We start from the raw sequence: 23,422 nt of genomic DNA, 5'->3' as shown, positions 1-23,422 counted from the left end.
TTTAACCATCAGTCCCTGATGACTGACTGAGCTCTTTCCTGCAAACAGCAGGGTGATGTCTCCTACTGCCGAGGAGATTTAAAGCAAAATAAACCATTCTAACTGGGCAAATAACGTGTACGTTAGATATTTGATTTGGCAGAACTGCTACTGCGAGTGCACAGAGAGGAGCACGTGTGTTTAAAATGACCTCCAAATGCTTTAAGTATTTTCTAAAATACTAGCTGTGACCTCTCGTGCTACAATATACCCAAATCAACGCCTGTGTTACTATATTAGGAAAAACCAAAAATTACAGGCATCATAAAAGTGAATTTTATGGTGGCGCAGGTGTCCTGGACTGCATTAAAGTATACGGTTTCACCTCATAAAGTGCACCCTGACTGTAGATGTGTTTTACGCGCCTCGTTTTCTGTCTTTTTCTACCACCCCTTTAGTATAAGGCAGTAATGCAGAGCAGCTTAAAACAGATGATTATATACAACTAGAACTTTATATTTTTTCCCCTCCGATTATGCTAATTAACTGTGATAAAACATGGATGTGTGTATATCCACAAAAAGCTGCTTGAAGCTTCGAAAAACTACACAAATCTGTAAAATTGTAAAGTAAAAAAACTCAACCTCACACACACATATTATAAAAAAAAAAACTAAATAACTGCCGTTGAGTTTTGAATAGTTTTGAAGAAAAAAAAAAAAAAAAAAAAAAAAAAAAAATAGAGCTGCTGCTTGACCTGTAACATGTGGATTTGGGTGCATCGCAAAAAACTGCAGTTAAAGCCACAAAAGAGAGTCTGTAAAGTCATCGCCGTAGGTAGGTCAACCCAACAAACATAACAGTTTAAAAAAATACTATATAAAATATATATTTTTATATATGCCATTGTGTTTTATCCAACTTCCATTGTGTTTTGTGTAATTTTGCAGCATTTTTCTATTTGTAGGTGTTTTATTAAGTTGCAGTGCATGTGAACTCTCAGAGCCACTGTACAATAGTGTCAGTTATTCTTATCCAACTGTATAGAAAAGTCTTGCAATGGCTAACGCGAACCAATTCATTCAGCATCCAGTTGGGACTGATGCTCAGTGTTGGGAAGGTTACTTTTAAAATGTATTCCACTACAGATTACAGAATACATGCCCCAAAATGTATTCTGTAACGTATTCCGTTGAGTAACGTATTCTGAATACTTTGGATTACTTAATATATTATCATGCTTTTTACAACTACATGAATGTACTATTGCTGTGTGATTTATTACTATTACTGAAGGTTACTCGCCATACCAACACCAACTAGAGTTTTAAATCTTAATATAAAATGAGTAACAGTAGGGTGGACATTAGGTAAGGCTGCACTTTTTCAGTGATCTCATATAGAAAACTATTCCGCATGTATATAAAACAGGTCCGCACCTCCGAACCGTAGTAAAGGGACCTCTGGCTAATACGGTGGGTTCCGTGTTGGGCTTGTAGCTGAAAACTAGCTTTACTTTGTTTTCTGGGTCAACTCTGCTAGCGAGAGACAGAGAGAGGCGTTGAAAGGCTGCTCCAACGGAACTTATTGTTTCAGAGGAAAACACGAACACAGTGTACAGTCAAGTATTAATAGCTTACTTACAACTGGGCTACACTGCCCATAAGGCTACATTCTTAAGGGCTATACCTGTAACACTCTGCCTGTTGCCTTCAAATAAGTAATTTTTTGAATAATAATTTTTAAAAATATTTCTCAGTAGAAATATTTCTGCTGAGAGGGCATAGCCTAATATATGAAACAGGAAAAGACTGCCGTGTAATCCCTTTATTTCAACAAAGTAACTGTATTCTGAATACCACCTTTTTAAACGGTAACTGTAACGGAATACAGTTACTCATATTTTGTATTTTTAATACGTAATGCCGGTACATGTATTCAGTTACTGCCCAACACTGCTGATGCGTCTGTATAGAGATTATCTGCATACGCCCCTTAATTATACTCCTTCATTTTCATAGACTCTCTTGCAACTCTACATTAGATGTATAATCAAAATTTGCAGATCTGTATCTCACTCATAAAGTTTCAGGGCGATGCATATTAAGGGAAACAACACCATTAACTTTTCTTTCCCATAAAGATAACACTTGACGACATCCCTCTATTCTTAATGATGAGTTTTGGTGCGTCAGTGTATTTGAATAATGGTTTGACGACCATTATAGTTTCTGGGTTTTTCCAAGGGGAAAAAAAACAAACAAACAAACAAAAAAAAACAAAAAAAAAAACAACATCCATCCATCCATCTATCTGTATACACACACACACACACACACACACACACACACACACACACATAAATACATATGACAGAAAGCCTATCCCATCTTGGGATGCAGCAAAATAAGCCTTCTCCTTGTAAATAAAACTGTTAATAAACGTAACTACTCCTGACGTAGGTTATTTGAGAATTAATAAAGGATGCTAACACTGGCTGAGACTGCACATCTACAGATAAGTGTCTCATTTACCACTAACTACAGACCGAACGTCAGCAAGCTGTGGAACGCCTCATCGTGACGACTGCACAGCCAGCGAGCCGCTGATAGTTTGATTGCTGTGGCATACCGTTCCCTCTGGCATCAAGAAAGAAAAACATCAGATTGAAAGGTTACTTCGCTGAAACACAGAGCACGCTGAAGCTTTGGCTGCGTGATGTGGCGAGCCGCCAGTGGCTAAAGAGCTACAGCAGGCCATCGGCTCACACTGCAAACTTAGCAGAGCTGCACTTTGAATTTCATATTTAATGTACGGCAGGGATATAGACGCTGGCAGATCTCCCTGTTTGGATTGACGGATAATCAAAGTCTCACCATTTTATTTATTTATTTTTTTAAAACGTGCTGCATCTTTTCCTTGCTGACATGTCAGCTACAGAGATGACAGCGTGCTGAGTGGAGCTGGGAAACCGTTTAACGGGGGCTGAGCACTCTCACACACACTCCAAGGATGTCAGACTGTTGTTACTATGTAGACAGCCATGTTTTCCCTCCGCTGTCGCCATATCAGAGAGGAAAGCAGATGGTTTTGCAGCAGAAGCTCACGGGTAATCAGCGGAACGGCAATTTCATGACAACCAAACTCATCGGAGGGGGAAAAAAAAAAAAAAAAAAAAAAGTAAAATCATTAGCTGCTGTGTAAAAGTTCAAAATAACAAAAAACATGTTCAGCCTCTATGTCAGCAGCAACCACCTGCTCAGAGATGGTAAAAATGAAAGGAAGAATGAGGGCTGGAGCAGACAGAGAAGCAGTCTCTCATATCGGTTTATAATACTACAACTGAGATGAGTAATGATTCAATTAAGAGAAGGTACACTGTGACCATGAGCGAGAAAGGAGAAAGATAAATGTCCAATAAAAAGCAGGTATGCTCTCATCTTTTTTTACTTAATGGACACTTTTATCCACCCGCCATCATTTATCCCCATCGCTAAACCCAATTTCAGCTCCTCATCGGGCTGAGGTATGCAGGTCGGCCCGCTGCAGGAAGTCCAGACAAAACATTCGGGAGAGCCAGGATAGACTGTGAGTCTGGAATTCCTGTCTGGTTTTGGATTAGATGGGAAGCTTATGTGGAGATGGGAATTTTAATCTTTCAGTCGGTGCTCAGTCTGATGTGAGCTGAAACGCTGATGCTCAATTTAAACAGTTCACACTTGTTTTACCACCTTTAAACTGATCTGGTCTTTTTAAGGGGGTCTGTTAGACTCATTATGATCATTTCCAGCTCTGCAGTTTTATTGGCTATGATTAATGTGAGCATCTGCCACTGTAACAGCACAAAAAAGAGCAAACTCATTATAGACGTCTGATTTCCTGTAAAATGCAGAAGATCGCTTCTCACCTCTACGATGTCGTCGTCAAACAGCAGCCAGAAGCCGTGGCTCTTAACGATGGTGATGTAGTGTCCGCGGTTTGGACCGCTGCAGGGCACAGACACAGAGACGCATTAAGAAATAATACAGCAGAGTCATGATGATTCTCATCATTCTTACTGCAAAGGTGGTTTTGTTTGTGGGTCATTCTGTGTTAAACACGACAGCTGGAAAAGTTTTGAATGAATTCTGATAAAACTTTGTGGGGGTGTCGAGCAGGGTTATGTTAACAATCCATTACAATTCAGCTTACATCCACTAAAGTCTTCAAGGTCAACTTCATGATTTATTGGTGGAAAACTGACAAAACGCCGGATAACTTAAAAACTGTGATTCTTGTAAGTGTACTGTTTTTTGTAAACATAAAAAAATGCCACATTCGACCTCTGACCTCTCCTTCAAGGTCAACAGATTGATCTGTAGGTCAAAGTGATAATAAAGATCTGTAGAGCTATTTAAAACTAAGTATTGTCAAGAGAATGAGCTCTCTAATTAGAAAATGTGTAGTCTAAGAACATTATTTATTACCTACTCCTACATAAACTCCTATATGAGCCTATAAATTTTAAAGAAATTCTTATTCTTCTTTGGACGGATAATTTTTTTTAAAACTGGAAGAAAAATGATTTATTGTGAAAATGTTTTGCTGTTTTTTGTTGTTTCACGTTGTCAAAAGAGACCAAAACATTGGTGATGAACTGACGCTGCTGTTAGAAAGATGTTGACATCCACACGCAGCACAGCATGAGGCAGTCTTTGTGTTTATCCATGACGTCTGTCCTCCTGAGGAAAGCTCCGGTGTTAGATTACATCAAACTCATCTACAGGAGGAACACAGTCGAGTGACTAATGACTCGCACATGCTCGCTTACACATCAGCTGACGTCAGCTCGTCGGCCGACCGGACTTAGTGAGCCAATGGACAATGATTCAAACAACGAGTGGCCCGAGGCAAACCGCAGCAATGCCGTGTTTACAGGGACACATGGACTTATTTCCTCTTTATATCTTTATCCAATAAATATCTGATGAATGAGGTAATGAGCAAAGTTTTTTTCTAATTAAAAAAACTAAAAACTTTAGGAATGTCCCCTCTATGTCCTCTGAAACAGAATCAAGAGACAAATTACTTAAAACCAGATGTTTCGAAACACATATTTCCATATCCTTTTATTTAGTGCATAACTGAAGGTTTAAAAAGAACTTTCTGTAAAATTTAAACCTGTTAAAAAACTCCAAAGTCAATTAAAACTATGATAAAAATGTGAGTAAACAGCAGCTGTGACTCAACACAAAAATATCTGTGTACTGTGTTGCAAAGATATCGACTGAAGATCAACTAGGCTGGACTTTGGGGCGAAACGGTAAAAATGAATTTTCAAAGGAAGGCGCTCGCAAGCAGAAAATTCTTGCAAGCAAATAAAACAAAAAAACAACAACAAAAAAAAACAAACAAACAAAAAAAAAAAAACATGATGTCCTGAGAAAACTTGTTTTCCTATCAGTGGAAAAATACACCATGTCAACCAATCAGAAAATTTATATGGCAACACACATTTGGTTACTGAGGAAGAAGGGAAGGGTGTGAAAGACAAAGCAATATCAACAGCGAGTTTGAAGATTTGTGACATTTCGCATGTTTTTAGTGTGTAGTGTAGATGTTTCGGGTTTTTGTCACAGTTGCTGCCAAAAAGCCTTCAAAGGCTGATTGCAATGCAGTTGCTAAACCCTGAAGGTGTCAGGCCTGTGATGTGGCCCTCTGTTTTTGGGTGGACAGGAACTATTTTTTGGAGTGCCACGAACAATTTTAGCCTATTTCACTAATGCCTACTCAGCTCAGCTCAACTTGACTTGGTTTCGGTTGTTTAATCATTTAAATAATAAGACCAAACTAGGCAAGGTAAACTGTTTTTTAAGGTGAAATACAACAACCAATCATATGCTGGACCTCATGGGGTTAGGTTGGGGGAGGGGTGCCATTTATATGCAATATAGAAACACATGAAACTCTGATAACTATTAAATGGTTTTATAATCATTCAGCAAATTACTCACATATAATATGAACAGTGTCTGCTCCTCGGACTGTTATGAAGACTAAATGACTCATTTCAACAAGACTGTTTACAAGTTCGATCTGCTCATTTTTAACCATACAACACAAACTAGACTAGTTTGAGCTCTACTGCACGTCTCCCACTTACGCAGCTGCAAACCTTTAGATCAAGTTCTTAACAAAAAATTAAAGTGAAATAAAATAATAAACCCCACCTGCCACAGTGCACGACGACAGCCACCAGGTCGTACAAACGATCTGGGTTGGTTGCGTCCCCGGACGTGTTGAAAAGGCGGAGCTCCAGAGGGAAGACGACGCGATAGGACAGTTTGGTGTAGCGGTGCAGCTGGTCCATGTATTTAAAGCGCTTTAGGTGGAGGGCGAGGATCATGGGTAGCTTCTTTACCCTCATCCTGAGTGAGAGAGATGAGAGAAATATTGATAATAAATAAATAAATAAATAAATAAATAAATAAATACACACACACACACACACACATATACACATACATACATATATTTCAGAGCAGAAAAATCTTTATCCTTGAAGACTGAATTGTTGGATGGAAAAAAAAAAAGAAAAAAAAAAAAGAACCTTTTCATTTCGAAATTACAAAAGGAAGAAACACAAAAAGGCGCACAGTACGATCGATCTTTCCCCGACAAAACCCGAGAGGCTGAAAGCTTTCCACGCCGGTCCACAGACCTTCTGCCAGGAACAAGGAGCACGTTTTGTGTTCCCTCCCCCTAATTTGGGAGAACCTTTTTAGTTTGTGCTGCTTTGCGTTAATGCACGCTGCAGACGCTGGTGTCGGCATGGGCCTTTCAAGCTAATGGATGGTGCTTGGTGCACTTAGCGGGCTCTCAAAAACATTTGCTGGTACGTATTTAAAAAACACGTGGCGCCGTACGACGGACGCCATCGCGAGCAGAGAAGAAGAAAAAAAGAAACTTATATCAAAGGGCAACACTGACAGAGGGACGTCCAGCTGCTGTTCAGCAGTTAATAATAGACTTCGCATTAGACTGACGCCCATGACGAACTTCTCAGAATGTAACAGGAAGACAATGGTTGCTATAGCAACATCAGATGTGGTTTCAGGGGTACCGTCTAATGGAACAAATTTGTCCGCTCAGAGAAACTTTCAAGTGGTTGTACTGCACTTACAGCTGTGTGACAGTTACAGGCTGTGATAACCACTCCTACAGTGCGTTCCACATGCACTCACGCAGTCTTTTAATCTGTTTCTGCAAAGCACTACAGCCCTGCACCGCCAGCGCTGGGTTTATCAAAACTCAAACATCAGTATTCATGGAAAACCAGTGTTTGGTCATCGTGCAGTGACACGGCAGCTGCTCTGAACTGAGTCAGCTGATAAAATGCAGGAGCTCATGCTTCAGCGATGATAGACTGATATAACTCTGATGGAATAAAAACAAGTGACTCATCTTAGATTTTTACTGAACAAATTACAGTTTATTTAAAGACTTATGACTGATTGATATGTTTCAATTTTACGTGTAACAAAACCTCAAGCATGCCCCCAAGAGCTTCTGATGACGCCTAAAGGTGCTTCTACCACCACTAAGAATATATAACTAATTAAAATTTAAATCTAACTGCAGTTATGGCTCCCAACATCAATTACTTTTGAACAAGTTGGTTTTGTCGTTTCTATGTGTGTTTATCTTACACTATAACTGCACCATGTTTGATACGTGAGCTTGTGAGACCGCTTTATCATCAGGGACTCTTAAACCCAAACCACATTGTGTTTTTGTTTATTTAAATTAAGCTAGGAGCGATACACTGCACATTGCATCAGATCTACCAAAATGATATAAAAACAAAAAACCTGACATTTAATTCCTTTTTTTTTTTAAAATTCATCCGAAGGTTTAATAAGCACTCAGTTTTAAAAAAATAATAAATTAAATTTAACGGCTCAGGTTTTCAGGGTTAAAACCTTAAACTCTCCCCTTCAGGCTATGCTGGGTTTATTTCAGAGCTTAGCCAAGATGGAAAGTCTAGTAATGAGTGACAAACGTAGCTTTTCTTAAAAGTTCAACAAATGCGTGGCGTTGCAAAAGCTGCAATTATGATTTTCTGTCAGACTCGACCACCTCAGCAAGAGTTTTCCATGTCAACAAAATGCTTTATGTACTTTAGTCGCCCCATATTGTGTACAAAAATAGAAGACAAAAAAAATTACAGCGAAATCTTGGATATGCTTAACACACAGACACACACTCAGGACACACTGAACTGCATAGTGACTGCTTGCAGTGACCAGAGTGCCTGTCAGACTCATAATCTGCCAAAAAAAAAAAAAAAAAAAAAAAAGCAAGTAGGATTTTTTGCACGACCACGACACAAGCCCACACACACACACTCTCCGAGTGCATCGCTGACACGCTCGCCAGCCGTGCTCCACATGACATGAGGCTGGAAATAGCGGACACGGTTAAACAGTGGAAAAGCAGGTGGTTAAAGATTATGCTTTAGTCACTGGAAATAATGCTGTGCCACTAATATTCAGACTTTGATGTCGGCAGCATGTCGTCTATGGCAGCGGCTCATTGATAAAGGATGTAAAATGCCCTTCAGTTATTTACATTCAGAAATGCTGCTGCCTGTGAGCAGCAATAGCTGACAAAACGTTCAGTATTTTCATCCTGCATCATCAGAAATGCCATCAATGTTCATTTACTTCACAATAAAGTAAAGAAACACGCTTTTGGCACTTGTTTTTAATTTGGGGGGCGTCAGAGACCTTTTCATACTGGATTTCATTGTTTACAGTAGCTTCTCTGCACCATCTGAAAACCTGCTGAGACCAGCAGATCCTACAGCATGAAATATATGCATTTAACAATCAGGGGGAAAAGCCTTTGTTAAAGAGTTCCCTGGTAAGAGCTCTGTGCGCTATCGGAAGGTCAGGTAACAGAACTGGTCTAAGGGGAGTAAAAACAAAAGGTGATGAAAGAAAATCGGAAAAAAAATCGCATGATGATGATGTCACTCACCTTTTCTGGGCTTCCTGTTTGCTGCGACACTGCTCACAGTAATACTTGTATTCACTGCATAACGTCTCTGTGTTACTGAAGCCCCTGATGAGCAGAAACAAACGCCGTCACCAAGATCAGCCAGCATCATTTAATCGTTGTTTTATTTATTCATATTTACATAATACATTCGGTGTACCTGAGACAGTGCGTGATCGACGTGTTCTGCTCCACATCCACAGACAGATCCAGGAAGTCCTCGTCTTTGCTGCTCACCTGAAACAAAAGCAAAAGGCAAACGCACAAGGTCACATGGTGTGTCGTTATGACAACGGCATTAATGACCTGATCGGTTAAACGAGCAATGTGGAATATTAAGATCAAAATAAATACTCAGTGTTTTACACGCAGACTTTACCTGTAGTCAAGTCTAAAGGGCTGTACTATGAAGCTAGATTAATGGCTTACTGAGAGCCAGGTCGAGGTTAAAGCGAGTTTTCTGTGTTACAAGAGGCTCTTCTTTTAAAACACCGCGCTAACATAGACTGAACGCAGGTTCAGACTTTTGGGTTAAAATCATTTGTAACTGTGACGTTTTCACCCATTTGTTTATTTACAGCGTATTCTAAGTGTCATATTGATTCTATTTAATACTGAAACCACTGATTGAACCACAACTTGTGCACTGCCAGCTTGCAGTCGTCAGAAATGAACAGCAGCACTGAGAGTGTGCTCGGTGACAAAATATTTAACTTCAAAAGTTTATTTCGCCCCTCTGTGTTCTAATCTCATTTGCAATGCTGTTGCATTCTTCTGTTCTGTGTTCTTTGGAGATTTGACACTATTTTATCGTCATCTGATCATGTCTCTGACTGGAGGACGTGACACTCGGAGGGATCATTTTGTGCAGAAGAGTCATATAACCTGGGAAGTGTTCCTTTTTACATGAGCCCACAGGAAGCCCTGCTTTAACACAGAAATTTGATAACCCCCATCATCATACTTCTTCACACCATCATCATCATCTCTGACTGAGGTTTCAGGTTTTAGAGAACCAGATAACTCAAAGGAAGCCTGACTTTGAACTCGGACAATTAAGAAGAAGATTTGCTGAGACTGATTTTGGTGCTACTGACAGCTGGAGGCAGTCACAGATACACAAGACATGGGCCTTCACAAACACTCCAGAATACACACTCTGTGTTTGACAAGGGAACAATCAGGAAACAGTCTGGACTTTCTGGAAAACGTAACTATACTATAGCAATGGATGAGAGGGCCGTTCCTCCATAGACTTTGATCGAACTGATAGCCTTTCTGGAACACGAGGAGTCGCCCCCGGTGACCATTAAAAAGAATTCAGGTTTAAAGCCACGCCCATCTTCTTATAGTCATCTGCAGTTCAAACTCGAGTACTCGAGCACTCACAGCTTCACAGTTGAGGCAGCGCGTCTCGTTGGTCAGGGTTCCTTGGAAGATCTCGTGCACCCAGGTCTGCTGCGTCTCCTTCCCTCCTTCCCCTTCTCCACCTCCTCCTCCTCCCTCGCTACCGCCTCCTCCTACTCCCCCTCCTCCTCCCACTCCTCCACCTCCATTCTGAACCAGTTTTCCGTTCTGCTGCCGCTCCTGGCTCTTCTCCTCCTGGAGAAGGTCAGCGATGGTGTTGAGAAGGTAGTTGAGGAATTCGTGGGCGTCCTGCTGCATGTAGTTGTCAAACAGCTCTGAGAGGAACAAAATACAAATAGCAAGCAGAACGAAACATAAATAGAAAACATAAAGATATATAGAGGCATGAGAATAGAGAAGTGGAAAGAGGAATATAAGAAATAACGGATGTGAGAAGAAAAGAGAACAAAGAAAAAAGAGCAATCAGCATGCTGGCAATGAAAAATACAGCCAATTAGGAGCCTGTCGTCTTCTCCTACATCTGCTTTCCCCTTCAGGATCTGGCTGACAATTATATTTCTTCAGCTGCGATAACCCTCCCCTTCCTCTCATTCTTTTCCTTTCCCCACTCCATCTGCCTCATCCCCTTTCTCCCCCGCCAGCCTCAGCTGTGCTAGTCAATAGCGAGAGGAAGTGGGGTTAAAACAAGCAACTGACGGAGGAAAGTCTCCGATTTTACTTCTACATTTTTTTTCTTATTTCGTACAGAAACAGCAGCTGCACAATCTGGCAGAGCTGCAGAGGCGAAGCGCTCGACCTCAACGAATATTCACTTCTGAAAAAAAGGAAAAACAAAGTTCAGCATCATGCTGAGTCACTTACCATTTTCCTTTCTCAGCCGTGAGATGAATTTCTTGGGCGGGATAACGCCGACTTTCTTCTTCTGTGTGGCAATGCTGTTGAACAGGTCAGCTAAGCAGGTGAGCAGGGACTCTTTACGGCGAGGCTGCACCTGAAGAGAAAAAGAAGAGGACGGAGATAGTCAGCATTACACTGTAAAAGCCTCAGCAACTCAGAGATAGTTTAACATTATCTTATCGTGCTATACTAGCCTGAACCTTGATACTTGATCTAATCTATGGAAGTGATGTTTCGTGAACTATAGCAAAGAAAGTAATGAGCAATGACAGGGTTACAGGTAGGTCAACAGATACTTCGAAACCACAATGAATGCTCAATTAATCTAAATCTTAACCTAAGAAGGCAGGATTCTTCTCCTGCAAAACCTGAAAATGTTCAGTGAAAACATAAAAACACACTGTCAATATCATTTTTGTATGCAGTCACACATTCCCAAATCCTTCAAGCCCGTCAATCCTTTTTGAAAGCGTCAGCTAAAATTATGGCTGCCAGCTCAACAAACCAAAAACATACTTAGAAGTTCAGATAATAAGTCAACGTCTTGATGCATGCTCAATCATCCAGGTAAGGAAATCCCAAAAAGTTGATTCTGTTCATCTGGACGTAGCGTTTTCAGTGGGAGAAACGTTTCGTCACTCATCCAAGTGACTTCTTATAAACAGTACATTTGCATAATGACTGAAACCAGCCCACTGAATCATCTTTTAATGATGAGGATGTACACATCCTGGACAGGGAGGAACGCTGGTTTGAGCGCGGAGTCAAGGAGGCCATTTACATGAAAAGGGAAAGACCATCTCTGAATCGAGGAGGGGGCCTAAGGGTACATCTGTCACCATCTTACAATGCTGTGATTGCAGCCATTCCCCAACTGTCTGTGAATGGTACTCATGGCCATTGATCAGTGGTTGTTGATCAATGGTCATGAGAATTTGCATACTAATGATCAAGGAACTGACCTCCCAGCCTATAGTCAACATCCAACATGGGATAAACTGCCAACATAGTGCAATTTAGTCAGTCTGCACTCATGAGGGCACTCATTGCTTGCATCACATTTTTTGCAATAGAGGACTCGACTCAACTGTTTGAATTCATGTTATGCTGCTACAGAAAATTAGGGATGGGTACCGGTAATGGCACCGGTTCTGACATAAACGGTAGTAACCAGACCGAAAAGCAGCGCACTTTTTGGTGCTTTTTTTCCCTGAGATGTGATACACTTCAGATTCTAGCCAATCATTTTACGTTTCCAAGGATAGTAGGCGGGCCCAGGTACGTACGTTCTTTTAGAGCAGAGCTACCGATTAAAAATTAAAAATGCTCTTTTGCTGTAATTCACAGCAAAAGATGCAAACTCAGCAGCCTGAAAAAAGTGCTTTAAGGCGATACTGTGCAAAGGAGGCAACACCTCGAATCTGATGAAACGCTTGGCGACGCATAGCATTTTTTTTTTTTAAAGCCAAGAAATGCACCGTACCTACTGCGGGTGTGGTGCCTGTTATCGGACCCGGAGTTAGCAACATCCCCCAAAAACCCGAAGAGGAGAGTCCTGGCCCCTAGCCCTGCCAGCGTAGCAGAAATGATGATGATGGCAGCAGCAGCCATTCTTCTCTGCGTGAGTAGCTTAATGTTGTTCGTGTGTAATTTACGTTGAGTAGGCTAACCACGTTATTAAATTAATGCACGTAAGGTGAACTAGCAAACACCGTCGTAGTTACATGCGGCTGTCTTCTTGTTTGATGGCAGATACTCCCTTCACCCTGGCAAAAAAAGCTAAAATGACCAAAGAAAAAGTGGGAAACAGCTAAACATGAGAGGTTTTTGGACAAAGTTTGTGTTTTCCCATTGTTTAAGCACTGCTTCCAGCCAAGAGTGATGCCATATATGCCCTATAGCTGCAGAAAAGGCTAACATTGTTATCTTTTTACAAAAAAACAGCTAAACATGAGAGGTTTTTGGACAAAGCTTGTGTTCTCCATTCTTTAAGCACCGGTTCGAGCACCGGTTCGAGCACCGTTTAAGCACCGGCACCGTTTCAAAAGTACCGGTTTGGCACCGGTATTGGATAAAACCTAAACGATACCCACCCCTACAGAAAATCAAGGCTGTGGAGCCCCGGTGTAATTTTGCAGTTTGATAGCCGTCCTACAGGAACTAAGTCAATATTTGTAAAGGAAGGCTTCTAAGTAATCCAGATCGAAATAAAAATGAGTTAAAATAAGCTCAAATTAACACATTCAAACAAGAAGTGGTGCTAAAAAACAGGCACTTGAGGCTATCAAATGGCTTTATTGGTATACCAGATGAAAACCTATGAGAACCATTGCACCACAAACCAAGCACCAGATTTGGCTCAATTTAAACATCTGCTTTTTATGAAAACCTAAACGTGTAACCCTCTAATACAACCCAGTCTTTCATATCAATATGGCATTTAGCTGTGTTTGCATTCTGTCAGGTTTTATCTCAACAGTTCATCTCTCATTACTTACCTTGTACGCCAGCACCTTCTCCCTGAACGGTCGACAGAAATACAGAGCCTGCAGCACTGAGTTACAGTAGCAGGTGTTTCCAAACTAGAAGGAAAAAGGAACAGAGAGAAGGCCAGGGGATTTACAGGAGGGCACGTTTACTGCTTGTTTACACCAAATAAGGCACGGCAGTACTAAAGAAGTGGCCTGACAACTAAACATCCGGTGTGAATCTTCAAACAGACGGACATGATTAGTAGCTGTTGGCTGTGCTCTGCAGTCTGCAGCAGGTAAACAGGTGCACGGCCACCACTAGATACTTACATTAACCAAGCCAAAGTAGTGTTCATTTACGGGAAACTGTTCCGGTCCAATCTCCTTTTCCAAGGCAGAGGCATTGGCGCCCTGCAAGAAAAGAATTAAAACAAGGAAATAAAATAAAACATTCATTCTTTTATTTTTTCCTGAACATTTTCATATTATTTTGGACGTGTAACAACTTGCAGTCAGTGTTTTTGTTTTAATGAAAAATGATGATAATTTCCTAATTTCCTCCACAAAGTTTCTAGTTTTTCCTGCTCTGTTTTCTCTCTGCTCTGCCGGACTTTCAGCCATCTGCTTGCTGCAGCTGTGTTTCTCGCTTCACATCCTCGGTTTTTGCATTTTATTTTCCTCTGCACACTGACGAGCCCCATTGATCACTTCTACATATATGTAACAGTTTAAAAACATGCTGAAAAGCAATTTTATTGATACCCAAAATGTGAAAGCTGACTAAAGTGAGTGCAACACATTCCATCAATCTAGAGCATAGGTGTCAAACTCTGGCCCGCGGGCCAAATTTGGCCCGCAGCCTAATTACATTTGGCCCGCGAAGCCATACCAAATTACTATTAGAGCTGGCCTACTGGTATTATACAGCTAATATATATATTGTTTAGTATTAAGCTTTGCTTGTTCCATATTCAGTTTTTCAGCAAAATGTGTTTGAGTCCATAAGAAAAGATTCATTCTTATATCTGGAGGAATAAATATATTTCAATAAATATTAACGTTAGCCCGCGACTTTGTTCCAGTTTTGAATTTTGGCCCACTGTGTATTTGAGTTTGACACCCCTGATCTAGAGGGACAGTGTTGCATAACTTGAACATAACCTGCTGCGGTCCAGTTTATGTGTTCAGCATTAGTTACCATGGCGATCTATACATGTAAAAAGAGAAGATGCCTTCTTGACACTGAGAACTCTGGACTTTAGGGTCCAGACACAGACACATGACCACAATTATTCCCCATGTGTGCAAAAAGTTAGCAGTCTTGTTTCCTCTGAAGTATTTGTTACACAGACTGGGCCGCCCAGGTCGTCAGAGCAACTTTTATTCATCAAGATAGCAGTCTTATTTTATTGCCATCAGTTTGTGACTGAACAGGGGCAAGTTGGATTGATTGTGTCACAGCTGCTCAAAGCTTACTGTCAGTTAACAAACGAGTCTGATCAGAACGTCACAGATTTAAGGCAGAAATTTAAAACATTTTCAAAAATCCCTCCACGAATTGTGACGCAGCTTCTGCAACGACAACTTAACCACAAAAATTACACAAGCTCATGGCAGCATAACCAGAACAAAACCAGCTGCAAACTGGTCGAGTCAAACCCACTACTGCAAAGAAACATGATGCACATGAGCTGCGCTCACTGGCACAACTGAATCAGGCTGACTGCAGTGTTTGTCCATTAGACAGCAATCATTTGCAAACTTCATCGGTCTGAGAGTCACTGCCTGAATCTGACTGTGACTGTTTGGAGACAAGTTGCCTAAAACCAGGAGACCTGCTGTGCAACTGCTCTGTGACTGAAAGTGGTGACCCGGAAGCTGAGGGTGTTGCACACCTCTGGTCGCTATAACCGTTTTCAATTGCTGAGCAACCACTAATTTCTATTGTTGCAACGAGGCTGTAGTCCTGTTTTTATAGCTCTAACGTGACTGAAACATTAGTCCCACTTCATACGCCCCTCTGCTTTCAAAGTCTACAGACAAGGACTGCACAGTTAATCAAATTTGAACCCCCATCATCATCAGGCCATAACTGGACCCTACAGAGGTCACACAGGTAGTCTAATCCCTCCCGGATGGCCATTGCGAGGAAGGTTTGCTGCAACAGAATGAGCACTTCCAGAGCTACAAAATGACCTCCAGCAGGACACTGGTGTGAATGTCTCTCACCAAACAATCAGAAACAGAGTTCATGAGGGTGGCCTGAGAGCCTGATGTCCTCACACAACTCTACCACCCCACAGTTTTCTGTAGGTTGATCCTGATGTGGCATCCTTTCTGTCCTCACACATTACCCAGTCCATATCATATTATAGATATTCAACATTTTTTCCCCCCGTTGAGAGCTGAGCTGTTTTCTTAGCAGTGCAGTTTGCTTCTGTACTTCCACTCAGGGCAAGCCTGCAAAGAAGTTTAAAGTAACATAACATAAAGTGAAAGCACTGTCCTGTTGATTTTGTTTTGTGTTTGAGCTGCAGTAGAATAACATTTTTTAAAAGAGAGAAGCACTGAATTTATGTGAAGTGCATTTTGACAGATTTGTAGCACAGCGTGGATGTGAAAGCAGGGCTGTGTTTACGTGACAGTGCAATAAAAACACTTCTGAATAACACTGACATATAACCCTACAGTCCTGCTAAAAACTGAGGATTAAATTACACCAGCAGGGAGAAACCGTGCGAGGCGAGGGGTATGATGATGATGATGATGATGGTGATGCTGCTAACGCCTTGTAAAGTCACAGACAAACACGACCTCCGAGCAGCACGGGGCTGTAAACAAAAACAAGCTCACTGATCTCAGCAAGGCAAACAAAGACGATGCCAAACATCTGCGTGCAGAGTGAGACGGTCTAAGTGTGCCCTGAAATCACACATTTTAATTAACTCATGCTTTCTCTTTTTGATTTTTGACTATTCTGAAACGAGCTGCACTTCCTGAACTGGTGGAAATGAAAGTTGAAGTGAAGTCGGGGCAGCACGAAAGGCTGTTAGAAAACAGCGCGAGTGGAAACTCTTAAGTGGCTGTTTTGTCAGACACCGATCGGGTTTGTTAATCATGACGATCGGTCGGGAGGATGCTAGGAAAGCATTAGTCTGTCTGCCCTTTTTCTGCCCCGTGCTCCGAAATAACTCGAGTCCACGAGACGAGCCGCGTCTGCTGCGTTTTAAAAGAAAACGAAGCTTCTTTCCTTTATTTCTGCTGGACAAGCACACAGTGACAGGAAACCAAGCGAGGCAAAAATCAGATGTTATTCAAGTAACATGATCAGGATTTTTTTTTTGTAATCTTCCCAGCTCAAAATTAGTGTTTGAGTGGTGACCAGGCATGTAAGCATGACTGATCGTGATGTAACTTTGGGAATGAGTGTGTAATACCGTGTATAAGAGATGTAGCTATCTGCTCCCATCTTTTCTTATAAAGCGTGACAACGAGACTCATTTCTTCTGTCTCTCCTCAACGTTCACACTGAACTACAAATATATCTATATCTACCTACTAGACCACAAGCAACTGCTCTCCCTGAATGCACCTTTAAGGTGGTTTAAGGTGGACCAGGGTCCTGTACTACCAAATAGTGCAACAATCCAAGTAACGTTATTTAACATTAACCCGTTAAATAACACTTATTGACAAGTCAGCAGGCGTTCATGGCAAACCTGTTGATCTCTAATCTCGAACTATCTGTTACCATGGTGATGTACGCAAACCCAGGGTTAACCCCGACGCTGCCTGGGTAAGCCCAACTCTGTAAGCTTTGAGGATAACTTCTGAGAAATCCCATTTCACAAATAACTATTTTATGGACTTTCATGTTTGAGGTTTTGTTTTAATTGAATTCTCAACAAACTGAACTGAAACTTTACAGTTTGGTTCAGTTGTTACTAACCCTGTTTGTTGGCCTGAGACAATGATTTACACTGAGGTTTTAGGCTTTGTTGCGTGGAGCTTAGCTGCGTGCATGTTCATGTGTGTTACTAGTCTACAGGTCCTTCTCAAAAAATTAGCATATTGTGATAAAGTTCATTATTTCCTGTAATGTACTGATAAACATTAGACTTTCATATATTTTAGATTGATTAGACACAACTGAAGTAGTTCAAGCCTTTCATTGTTTTAATATTGATGATTTTGGCATACATAACTCATGAAAACCCAAAATTCCTGTCTCAAAAAATTAGCATATCATGAAAAGGTTCTCTAAACGAGCTATTAACCTAATCATCTGAATCAACAAATTAACTCTAAACACCTGCAAAAGATTCCTGAGGCTTTTAAAAACTCCCAGCCTGGTTCATTACTCAAAACCGCAATCATGGGTAAGACTGCCGACCTGACTGCTGTCCAGAAGGCCATCATTGACACCCTCAAGCAAGAGGGTAAGACACAGAAAGAAATTTCTGAACGAATAGGCTGTTCCCAGAGTGCTGTATCAAGGCACCTCAGTGGGAAGTCTGTGGGAAGGAAAAAGTGTGGCGGAAAACGCTGCACAACGAGAAGAGGTGACCGGACCCTGAGGAAGATTGTGGAGAAGGACCGATTCCAGACCTTGGGGGACCTGCGGAAGAAGTGGACTGAGTCTGGAGTAGAAACATCCAGAGCCACCGTGCACAGGCGTGTGCAGGAAATGGGCTACAGGTGCCGCACTCCCCAGGTCGAGCCACTTTTGAACCAGAGACAGCGGCAGAAGCGCCTGACCTGGGCTACAGAGAAGCAGCACTGGACTGTTGCTCAGTGGTCCAAAGAACTTTTTTCGGATGAAAGCAACTTTTGCATGTCATTCGGAAATCAAGGTGCCAGAGTCTGGAGGAAGACTGGGGAGAGGGAAATGCCAAAATGCCTGAAGTCCAGTGTCAACTACCCACAGTCAGTGATGGTCTGGGGTGCCATGTCAGCTGCCGGTGTTGGTCCACTGTGTTTTATCAAGGGCAGGGTCAATGCAGCTAGCTATCAGGAGATTTCGGAGCACTTCATGCTTCCATCTGCTGAAAAGCTTTATGGAGATGAAGATTTCATTTTTCAGCACGACCTGGCACCTGCTCACAGTGACAAAAACCACTGGTAAATGCTTTACTGACCATGGTATTAGTGTTCTCAATTGGCCTGCCAACTCTCCTGACCTGAACCCCATAGAGAATCTGTGGGATATTGTGAAGAGAAAGTTGAGAGACGTAAGACCCAACATTTAAGGCCACTATCGAAGCATCCTGGGCCTCCATAACACCTCAGCAGTGCCACAGGCTGGTTGCCTCCATGCCACGCCGCACTGAAGCAGTCATTTCTGCAAAAGGATTCCCGACCAAGTATTGAGTGCATAACTGAACATAATTATTTGAAGGTTGACTTTTTTTTGTATTAAAAACACTTTTCTTTTATTGGTCGGATGAAATATGCTAATTTTTTGAGACAGTAATTTTGGGTTTTCATGAGTTATTTATGCCAAAATCATCAATATTAAAACAATAAAAGGCTTGAACTACTTCAGTTGTGTGTAATGAATCTAAAATATATGAAAGTCTAATGTTTATCAGTACATTACAGGAAATAATGAACTTTATCACAATATGCTAATTTTTTGAGAAGGACCTGTACGCAACTGCCATGGATTGGACAGGAATTTTTTTTTTTTTTTTTAATCTCACACCATATTATCCTGGTTCAGTTAAGGTTAGATTAAATCAATATTTTTCTTTTGAAATTTGCTGATACTCTGGCCACATAGTGCTAGTCTCAGCTGCTCCCTTGTTCACAATTAGGCCTCTGTAGCCTTGCGTGTTAATTTGGCTGATTTTTTCCCCCCTCAATGGACACACAACCAAATAGGGGGATTTATGGTCCCTCTTTGGATCAAACCAGAGGATCTTTTGCTTGTCATGAGAATGTGTAAACCACTAGTAATTTAAGTTTTTAAAAAAATAAAAAATAAAAATCCACCTTTGATGGAAACAAAGGCAGTTTGTTTCAAAGATGCACTTCACTGCTCTGCTGTGGAAACACCAACGCTCTAAACCCTGCAAAGGTCCACCGCCTCACACGTCAAAGGCAAACGAACGCTTGAATTCGGCCGTGCCCCGCTGTGGCTTGTGCAGCTTTTGTTTGTGGCTTTCACAGTTTCCATAAGACCAAATCAACTTTCTGTGAAAACAAGCACCATCCGGCCAGCGCCTCGTAGCCCGCAAAGGTAGCAGAGACGAATCAAACTATTTTTTTCCCTGTCTTGTAGATGCTGGGCTGTAACAAAACACTGGATAAGAGCTTACACACGGGAACAACAAATGAATGACAAAGACTGCAGCAGGCTTCTCCAAAGCATCTGCATCACCATCTGTCCTCCTCTGAAAGGTGCAGCACATGCAAACAGGACAAGTTACAGTCAGAGGTTAAGCTTGAAGCAAACCCAGAGCTGGTCACAGTAACAGGAAACCAGGCAGAGTTAATGTCTCACGTTTTCACCTTTAGCCTCTTTTTAACAAGTGGAGCGTGTCTGGGGAAATCCTATTTAACTCCTTACAAGGCATTACATGTGCAAACGTAAACATGGCTACAGATCTGATAAAGAGGGAGGTATAAAAAAAACAAAAAAACAAAATGCACAGTCACACCCAACAACTTTGGTTTCCTTTAAACTGTCCGGAATCTTCTGCCCTGCTGAAGGCTTCTTTCTTTTTCTTTTTTTTTATAGAAGTAAAGCCAAACTATTAGCAGGTCCACGGTGGGGGGTTGGGGGGCATCCAGGGTGTATCCCATGACAGGAACTGCTGGAAATTTTCCACCAGTTACACATGAACAGGCAGCAGTCAGCTGGCTGAGCTGTTTACATCCGCCCATTGTCTGCCTATCACACCTTTGACTTACATACGCAATGGTGCAACAACAACTTTGTCATTTTGAAAGCCTGTAACTTTTATCCAGACGAGTCCAGAGACTGCTGCCGTGAGAGCTAGCATGCTAGGCTAGCTAGTTTTCGCCCTTCTCCGCGTAAACAAACCGAGGCTGGCTGTTAAAACACGGTTTGTTTCCCCGTGAAGCTACTCTCCTCTTTCCACACAGAGGTGCTGGATAGGCACTGGTGAACTGATGCCCCTCGCAGGCTCTACAACTTTCCCGAGAAACCCTGACTGACTGATGTTTTTTTTTTCTTCTTTTAATGATGTTGTCCTGTCTGTGAGGTTAGCGAACAGGCTAGCGGAGCAGCTACTAGCCTAGCGTCCCTGGGAGGGGGGACCGGACAGAGGCGCAGCGCATTCACGCCCCGCGGATAAAAGCACCGAATTCGGCTTCTTACCATCGTACAAATCGAGGCAATCTTTCGGACTGTCATCAGTATTTCCATCCGTAAGCCGCCATGCTGGACCGAACCCCGATGGTGAAATATTCAGAGCCGCTGCGGCTGCAGAGTTCCGAGACAGCTTTCTGCCCCTGTTTGATAAACCTGTCAGAGTACACGGACCGACACAGGGCGCTTCCGGGGAGGGGGTGGATTTTCAAAATAAAATGGCTGAAAGTATCCTTCACTGTTAAGCAGGTTTACAGGTGTGGTGAAAAGTTTTCTTTTGTACTTGGGCACGAATTTCACTGGCCATTAGGAAGCTTTAAATAATGTCTTTTAGAGCTGTTCTTTTTCCTATCATTGTACAGTATAGATAAGTAGTAGTAGCTAGCTAGCAAATTAGCTAGACTCTATTGAGGGAAAATGAGGACAGTCATAGGAGGATAAAGATGAAAAATAGTACACTCTACTAGAAATAACCACCATAGTTAATAAAAGTAAGAGTGCCACAGGTACATAGCAGGGGCTTTGTGCTGTGAGAGGGAGCGAAAATTGTATTTATAATAAAAACAAATAGAATAGTAAGACTGAGATTGTGCTAGATACTAGTGCAAATTGCATTCATAATAATATAAAATCATTGTTTATTAATTATATGTAGGAGCAGCAGGATGAGACAGTGGTTAGCACTCTTGCCTCACAGCAAGGTGCTGGGTTCAAATACACCATCTTTCTGTGTGAAGTTTGCATGGTTTCTCTCCGGGTGTGAAGTTTGCGTGGGTTCTCTCCGGGTACTCCGGCTTCCCTGTGGAGGGAAACCGGAGTACCCAGAGTACGCGTGGTACCATTTCATAGAGAATGGTTACATCTGTAATGACTTCTAAAAACAAGAGTTGCATGCACAAATGTAAATTTATGTTGGATTCACTCAGATAGGCTGTGGTGTTTAAATGGTTGTTAGTTGGTGCGAAAGTGTGACAAGAAAATATCCTGCTACACTATTAAACCCACAAGGCAGGATGGATCCATGCTTTCATGTTCTTTGCACCAAAGTCTGACCCTACCATCCAAATATGGCAACAGTCATCGAGATTTATCAGACAAGGCAACATTTTTTCAGCCTGTTTGAAATGTAGCCTCAGTTTCCCGTTCTTAGTTCAAAGGAATAGCACCTGGTGTGGTCTTCTGCCGCTGTTCAAAGATGCTCTTCTGCATACTTTGGCTGTAATGAACAGTTACTTGAGTTACTATGCATTACTATCATTATTATCATAGTCTGAAGCAGTCTGGCTGTTCTCCTCTGATCTCTGGCATCAAGATCAGTCGATATTTTTTATAGAAGCTGAAAAAATTCCACTAAAATCAAATATGCCACATTTGACTTTTGTATGTTTTCTGGATAATTTGTGTTTGTTTTGTTAATATATGACATCTGACCCACATTGTCTCACACAGTGATCCTGATTATTAAACGATTAAGAAAAAAAAAACTAGAATGTGAAAGAGAAGACTTAAATGAGACCAAAAATGAAACTCATATAACAGACTATAGTTACACCAAGAGCTTGATAAAGAATGATTTAAAGGTGGACTTGTAAAATCTATAGGGAACTATAATGAGTTATCTGGATCTGAGGGCTTGGAGAATGACGAAGGAGAGGCTTGCAGACAAAATCATGTTGTGGAGCTGTTTCATGGTTTCCAGTTAGTTTGTGTTTCTTTGTTAAAATTTTGGTCCCGACTGTTGAAACAGTGATGTGTGAATAACAAATTTGCAAAACCTGATGCAATCACATAATTAGACAAGTTGACTAACTTATATTGTAGTTACACTAATTATTTCTCACAACTCTAGAACACTCAAATCCTGTGAGGAGTTAATCTTCTGACACTCTTATTTTATTTTGAAGGTTAAACACCCGTGGTTTTCCGGTTCTAGTGCCGCTGTCTGACTTCGCCGCCGTCCACTCGGGGAAGCTGAGAGGGAGGGTCGCTTACTCACAACTCAGACCGACTGAAGTTAGTTCGATCGTTTGCATGAGGCTGTATTTGGCGGGCGGTGCTTCCCGTGTCAGAGCCGCTGGAGGAATAAAAAGCGTGTGGGTCGTTTTTTGTTTAAAATGAAATCATTACAATCCACTGCTAGCATCTAATACGAGCACTTATTTTCAACCCTGTTACCCTACATATAAAACTAACATTACAAATATGTGTTTAAAAAATATAAAATATTATTAAAAACATTTCTGTGGTTCTGAGTAGTTATTTGTTACAGTTATGTCTTAATCTATAAATAAAAGTATTATATCTATTTTAAACAGACAATCGTAAAAGCTTT

At 41.4% G+C, this 23,422-nt stretch overlaps 1 protein-coding gene across 2 annotated transcripts in view; it reads right to left on the bottom strand.

Moving 5' to 3' along the window:
• Window positions 1-21,341, bottom strand: part of usp12b (ubiquitin specific peptidase 12b) — a 29,983-nt gene extending 8,642 nt beyond the window's left edge. For both annotated transcript variants that reach the window (XM_039610118.1, XM_039610119.1), the window contains exons 1-9: window positions 21,100-21,341; window positions 14,085-14,165; window positions 13,782-13,865; window positions 11,248-11,377; window positions 10,408-10,700; window positions 9,179-9,255; window positions 9,001-9,084; window positions 6,189-6,386; window positions 3,887-3,965 (exon numbers count right to left, since the gene is read on the bottom strand). In XM_039610118.1, the coding sequence (XP_039466052.1) occupies window positions 3,887-3,965; window positions 6,189-6,386; window positions 9,001-9,084; window positions 9,179-9,255; window positions 10,408-10,700; window positions 11,248-11,377; window positions 13,782-13,865; window positions 14,085-14,165; window positions 21,100-21,147 (1,074 nt within the window). In that variant the 5' untranslated portion in view covers window positions 21,148-21,341. The remainder of the gene's footprint in view (window positions 1-3,886; window positions 3,966-6,188; window positions 6,387-9,000; window positions 9,085-9,178; window positions 9,256-10,407; window positions 10,701-11,247; window positions 11,378-13,781; window positions 13,866-14,084; window positions 14,166-21,099) is intronic.
• Window positions 21,342-23,422: the final 2,081 nt, after the last annotated feature.

This window comes from Oreochromis aureus, linkage group 3, assembly GCF_013358895.1.
Source record: "Oreochromis aureus strain Israel breed Guangdong linkage group 3, ZZ_aureus, whole genome shotgun sequence".
In the NCBI taxonomy this organism is placed as follows: Eukaryota; Metazoa; Chordata; class Actinopteri; order Cichliformes; family Cichlidae; genus Oreochromis; species Oreochromis aureus.
This window is presented reverse-complemented; position numbering and strand designations above follow the sequence as displayed.